General features: G+C 32.2%; 1 protein-coding gene across 1 annotated transcript; it reads left to right on the top strand.

Moving 5' to 3' along the window:
- Nucleotides 1-558: 558 nt before the first annotated feature.
- On the top strand, nucleotides 559-1,277 carry LOC104224923 (uncharacterized). Its single transcript, XM_070149137.1, has 2 exons — nucleotides 559-709; nucleotides 751-1,277. The coding sequence occupies exons 1-2, from the start codon at nucleotides 559-561 to the stop codon at nucleotides 1,275-1,277; spliced, it is 678 nt and encodes a 225-aa protein (XP_070005238.1).
- The last annotated feature ends 5,749 nt before the right edge of the window (nucleotides 1,278-7,026 follow it).

Raw genomic sequence — 7,026 nt, 5'->3', positions numbered from 1 at the left:
GTAACATGCAAGGAAACATCAATGGTCTTAAAACTTTGATTTTGAAAGATAATCCTTCGGCTCATTGCATACATTGCTTTGCTCATCAGTTGCAATTGACTTTTGTAGCTGTTGCAAAGAAACAGCATGATGTAAATAATTTTTTTGACATTATTGCTAATGTTTTGAATGTTGTTGGAGGTTCTTATAAGCGTAGGGAGATGCTTAGAGACGATCAAGCTAGAAAATTAGATGAGTTATTAGTGCTTGGTGAAGTTCATATATGAAGTGGATTAAATCAAGAACTTGGGCTTCAAAGACCAGATGATACCCGTTGGGGATCTCACTTTAAGACATTGCGTAACTTTATTTATTTATTCTCATCGATTGTTCATATACTTGGAGTTCTTGCAAATGAGGGTTCAAATTATCAGGAGAAAGCATTAGCCAAAAGTCTAGTGGAAGATATAAGATCTTATGAGTTCACTTATATATTACATTTGATGTTAAAACTATTAGCAATTACATATGATTTGAATATGGCCCTTCAAAAAAAAAGATCAAGATATTGTTAGTGCAATGAAACTTGTTGATTTCACAAAGAGGCAATTGCAAATAATGAGAGAATCTAAATGGAATTCTTTGATAGAAGATGTCTCTTCGTTTTGTGATAAGAATGGTATTGTAATCCCAAAAATGGATGAGAAGTATGCACTTGAAAAGTCGAAGCGTAAAAGCTTAACTGTTACATATCCCATCATTTATACATAGAGGTTTTTTGTGCTGCTATTGATTTGCAATTTTCGGAGCTTAACAGTCGTTTTAGTGAAGTGAATACTTCTCTGCTTCTTGGTATGGCTAATTTGAGTCCCAATGATTCTTTTGTGAATAATGATAAAAACAAGATTATGAAACTTGCTACATATTATCCAAATGAGTTCACTGCTTCTAAGCTTGAAGATCTTAGTTATGAGCTTGACAACTATATTGACTATGTGCGAGAAATGGACAAGGCATTCTCTAACTTGAAAGGGCTTGGTGATCTGTCGAAAATATTGGTTAAAACAAATATTCACAAGACATGGGGACTTGTTTATTTGCTTGTCAAGCTGAGTTTGATATTACCTGTGGCTATTGCAACGGTTGGAAGAGCTTTTTCTTCAATGAAGATTATTAAAAATGATTTGCGAAACAGGATTGGTGATGACTTTTTGAAAGATTGTTTAGTTTGTTTTATAGAGGATGAATATTTGAAAGTGTATCTAATGATGCGATCATTGATCGTTTTCAAAACATGACAACTCGTCGAGTGCAATTGAAATGATATTGTTAAATATCGATACTCATTCTTTAGTCAGTTTGATATTGTATATTAGTTTTAGGTCATAGTCTTATTTTAAATTTTAGAACCTACACACTCCAAATCCTAGCTCCGCCTCTGCTTGCAATGCACTACAGGAGTTGGATTTGCATCTCAAAACATGAAATTCATTTTTAGTTTTCACAGAGTAGTATGGATTGCTCACAAGTAGTCAAATCTTTTGCAATTTATTGGAGAAATATATTTTGAGTGTTTAAAGTTTGAAAATAGAAATAAGAGGAAGAGAAAAAAGAGAATAGTAACGGAATAAGTTGTTGGATGAAATTAGCAAACAAAATATTCAAAGCGACTCCTCAAATTCTCCAAATATTTTACAAAAAAAAAAATGAAGATAACATTGGTTAATGTAACTAAGTTTGCTATTTGTTTTGTTGTAAACCGGTTATGAAATTATAAAAGCTAGCTCTTAAATGGTGATACATGCATAGAAGGTTAGAAGAAGTTAATTTTCGAAAAACAAAGAGGTTTTGACACAGTTACCCACAAAAAACAAAACTATTTTCCCTTGTCTATCCATTTATTTTTCTACCCATAAACTAATTACATTTCCTATCCATAGTAGGTTTTGTGGGGAATTGTTTCTTTATTCTCCAATTTTTTTTATTTATATGCTTCTTCTTTTTTTCTCTTCTTTTTTTCTCGTTTTCTTCTTATTTTTTTCTTTTTTCCTTTTCTAATTTCATTTAACTTCTTTTTTTATATTCTTTTTCTCTTCATAATCTAATTTCATTTATTGTTTTTTCTATTTTTTATTATTCTATTTTTATATTATTACTAAAAATTGTGTACCAATTAAATGTAGCTAATACAACCAGAAAAATATTAATTAATATATGATACCAGTATAGTATATAGCTATACCAACATGGTATACAATTGTACGCAAAGAGTTAAAAAAATTTAATTCAATTATTAAACTGAAATAATACCAGTTGTCAATAAAAATTTCAAAAAATTCTAAAAGGAACTAATTGTAAGAGTATACTGTTACATTATATATCACTATAATTATATATATATATATATATATATATATATATATATATATTTGCATTTTCAATTTGTCCCTCACGCTGGGTAAAAGCTTAAAGCAAATTAAAAGGGAAAAGGCAAGTGAATTTACGTGTAATAAGTATACTATCATAGTATATTGTATATTATTAAAGTATACTGTTACAGTATATTGCATATTATTACAATATACTATAAGAATATATTGTATACTATACTGGTATACTGTTGCATTATAACTATATACTCCTATAGTATACTGTATACTATAGCGGTATACTGTTAGGTAACTGTGTTCTTCGATTATTACAATATACCGTTGTAGTATATTATAAACTATAATAGTATACTGTTGCAGTATAGCTATATACTCCTACACCATATTGTATACCGTAGCGGTATACTGTAGCTGTGTTCTTCTTCGATTTTCAACTGAAAATTTTAATCTCAATCACCTCAAATCAGCTCCAAATGCTATCAAATTTCAGTATGAACTTCTAGAAGGTACTATAAGCAATATTTAATAGCACTCACTTTAAATATGGTTAAGGTAATAAACAATAATTGCAATTTATATAACTTTCTAACTTTTCGTTAGTCAATTTGCAGTAGTAGATAATCCTAATTGACTCATAAATGAATTTACTTCTAACCCAATTAACAAGAACATACACAGACATAAAAGTTGCACTTCAACTAAATTTAATACATTAGTTCGACCTTAAACATAAACTTAGTGTGCGTTTGGACATAAGAATCGTAAATTTTTTTTAAAAAAATAAACTTTTTCAAGTGAAAAGGTATTTAAAAATTAGAGTTGTGTTTGAACATGAATATAATTTTGGTTGTTCTTGAATTTTTGTAAATGATTTGAGTGAAAATTTTAAAAAATAGTTTTTTGGAATTTTTCAAATTTTTGAAAAATTCTAAAATTTATATTCAAGTGAAAATTAAAAATTTTATAGCCAAACATTAATTTTGAAAAAAAGTAAAAAAATTTTGAGGAAAAGTAAAAAAAAAATCATGGCCAAACGGACTCTTAACTTTCATTCCGCAATTTGCCAAAAGTGAACAAAATTGGAAGAAGAAGAAGAAGAAGAAAAATATAGGGTGTAAATTGCAGAATAGTCAAAAAAGGGGGGAAGGCAATCAAATCGTGGAAAATTGAAGATGAAATACAGGAGAGATGCATTCCGCATTAAAATGTGGTAGATGGGACTGACCTATAACTGGACGATAAAAGAAAGAAAGATGGATGGCAAGGAAAAAACCGGATAAATAGTTTTATACCCATAGATAGAAGCAGTAAATAGTTTGGGTCTAGGCATTAAAGGGTAGATATTTTAGAATTAATGGGTATAAAGTAAAATTTTCTCAAAAATAAAAGCTAACCAATAAATCATAAATGACAAATAATTCTTATTAGCTCATTATTTAGCAGCACAAATAAATGGAAAATACAAGGTAATTAACTTCTAAACTTTATGATTTACAATAAATTAACATATTGTTATAAGTCATCATTTAATAGGATTTTCAATTAACCACATTCATGTTAGTGGAAAATTATTTGACATTTAATAGGAGGTTACTTTTTAATGATGAAGATCAAAGGGTTGCTAACTTTGTCTTTGTTTCAATTAAATATTATCTTTTTAATTAATTTTCGTAGAATGTATATTTACATCTTTATACAAAATTATAATTGAAATAATATTATGTTGAAGGGTATTATAGTCACTTAACTTTATAAGGTTATTTTGGTAATTCAATTTTCAATTTTGAGGTTCACACTTACAATGTATATATAGTATGATATGATGTGATGATATGATGAATACACAAACTAAATTTCACCACTAATAATACAATCCATCAAATTATGTGACAGTGTGTTTACCGAAAATCAGGCAGATTAAACTTTAAATAGAACTTTTTGATAAGACATGGAACACAGTGCAAGGGATTTTGCAAAAGGCAGGAACACAGTGCAAGACATTTTATAAGACATGGAGCAAGCAGGTCGCAAATATTTAATTTGAATGTTTTTTATATTATGAAAATGTCAAAGAAATTGCGGGAAAACTGTGTAAAAATATGTAACATACTACATGATGAGAAAATTTAAAAAGTATCCTGAGCCAAATTAACAACATGCTTACAACCCAAAATATATAATATCCTAACATACAAATTACTACCTTCAAACAAAAACGTTCCAACAGCACTATTTGACAAGTATGACAAACAAACTTCATGGTCAAATTTTTTTTTCCTTCAATTCCATATCTGACTAGTTCAGATCCAACATTCAAAGCAGTCAAACTAGTTCTTACGCCTTTTAAAACAATGGAAATCAATGCATTTGAATCACATTGATGAAGGAATGCTAGTGAGAAATCCTTTATGACCTAGCTCACGGGATCTCTTTACGTTTATGCACCTAAAACAAATCTTTGAAGTTCCTGTGCTAAATTCTCCAAGAAAAGTGACCTCGAATGTGATAATCACTTTGCAGAAGATAAGAATAGAAAACAAGCAATGGCAATCAACAACATTTAGACACTAATGATGTTAAAGTAAGACCATGGAACTTTTTAGAAGCAGTCGAGGATCATCAGGTTCGTCTGCTTCCATTAATTTATGCATATTACCTATTTCCATTTTAAGAATTATGCAATACACAGTTCATTTATTCGGAATCATGCAAGCCCCAAAACACAATCTCCTTCCAAATTTGGGCACACAAAAAGGTTTTAATGCATAAGAGCGTCATGGGAACTACAACCAATGCCATAATATACAGCATCTAAGCATTAGACCTCCAGCAGTTCGAACTTCGCATCACCCCTCTACTTCTATAGACAAGTCTCTCGGGAAAACGAGGCCCTATCATTCAACTTCTTGTCTATCTTCTTTTTTATAAATATCTTGCATATCAGTTAACGAAAAATTCATTAAAGAGGCATTTAGATACAGGGTAAACAAAGAGATTTTGAAAATTGAAGGCCTATTACGCAGTTTTCATCTCCTCTTGGGGGCACACCATGCTGTTAGGCGTGAAGTCCAGACGTCCTACCGACCCCAAAGTGTGCGCCTTTCACGCGAACCTTGAGCCAACGTCACTGCACCTTGCACCAGAATGCCCCAAGGAGCACCTTAAACTCGCCTTTCAATACATTGCCCTTAACATGTTTTCAAATTACATGTATCCTCTGTATGCAAAAATGATTGAATCATTTTCATAAGAAGGTTTAAATTTGACGCGAAAGATGAAGTATGTCACATAGTTAGGACTGAATAGCAAGTTTCTTGAGCACTCTAGCTTCTCTAGCCTCAAGAGCTTAACTTATTGTAATTTCATTGGCATGTTCGCTCAAGCTCATGCCATTACGCTCAAGAGCAGTACTTAGCTTGAGAAGCACAGAGCAAGAATACTTGCCGTTGCAAAAGTTTGAGATGGAAACTTCACAGGCAAGCATATCGATGCCACGGATCTGATTATATTTCGGGCGACAGACTGCTACTAGTAGTGCAAAGCAGAAGTTGTAGTACCTTAAGGATGTCTATACAGCGGAAGGAAGAAGAATACCAGTTATCAGGTTTTTCTCCTAAGGATCGGATCTTGATATATCAAAGAAACTCAGTCTTTTTCAACAAAAAAACATTAGTAATGGGTTGAGTCCAAAATCAAGAAACAAAGCAGATATAGATACGCTCTCTCCTCTCTACGTGTTGGTTTCTAGAATGGGAACAGTGTCTCAGCAACAAAACTGCACATCCCTCTTTATAACATAGATAAACCTTCCACAACAAGAAGCTGTAAGTTTGGTAGACAAGGTGTTCACGAAATAAGGCTAATTTTCAGATTATTCATGAGACCAGCACTTTAACTGTACACAATGGGAGAAATTGAGAAATACACACACACCTTTTTGTAATGTTATTGAAGAGGAAATATTAGGCAATTGGCCTTTTCGCAACTCAGACAGCCAGCGTGCTTTCCAGCTCTCAATAGCTCAAACAGGCAAGACTGGCAGTTCACTTTTAGTTAAATATAGAAGTAGAGGTAGTCGTTTTGAAGCAGCTGCAAATGCTATGAGTGCTTTTTTTCCCCTTCTTTCTATCCAGTTTATCCATATAAGTTGCTCGATTCGCCTTCATCTTTAATACAAATGCACTAAAATTGGGCTAATATCTTAGAAAAAAAGCATCAAGCTTTTTTTCCCATAAATCAAGCTCATTTTAATTGATAACACGCCACGAATCACGATGGTGTCAAAAGATGACAATCAAAATTACTAAAGCAGAATAATTTCTAATCATAGCTTATCAATTCAGCCCTACAAGATTCAAAATTTTATATTCGGACACAAATTGAGGAAGAAACCTAGCAACTATCTCAAATTTATTAAAAAGTCAGTCAAGAAAACCTGTCTTCCGCCAAATGGCATTTCGGACCTGCCTCAAATCCCTCCCTTTCAACTTCCTCCCAGCTCCCTCAAGCACAGAGGATGCCAAAATCGGCGTCTGCCTCGATGCAACAAGTTCATGCGGCGGTAACATCTCGCCATTATCCACGTCATCATCCTCATCATCGTCAATGTCGTCGAAATGGCGTCCTCTTCGCCCCCCTGCTGCCGAAACTACAGGCA

This window comes from Nicotiana sylvestris, chromosome 6 (assembly GCF_000393655.2).
Source record: "Nicotiana sylvestris chromosome 6, ASM39365v2, whole genome shotgun sequence".
NCBI classification, from domain to species: domain Eukaryota; kingdom Viridiplantae; phylum Streptophyta; class Magnoliopsida; order Solanales; family Solanaceae; genus Nicotiana; species Nicotiana sylvestris.
This window is presented reverse-complemented; position numbering and strand designations above follow the sequence as displayed.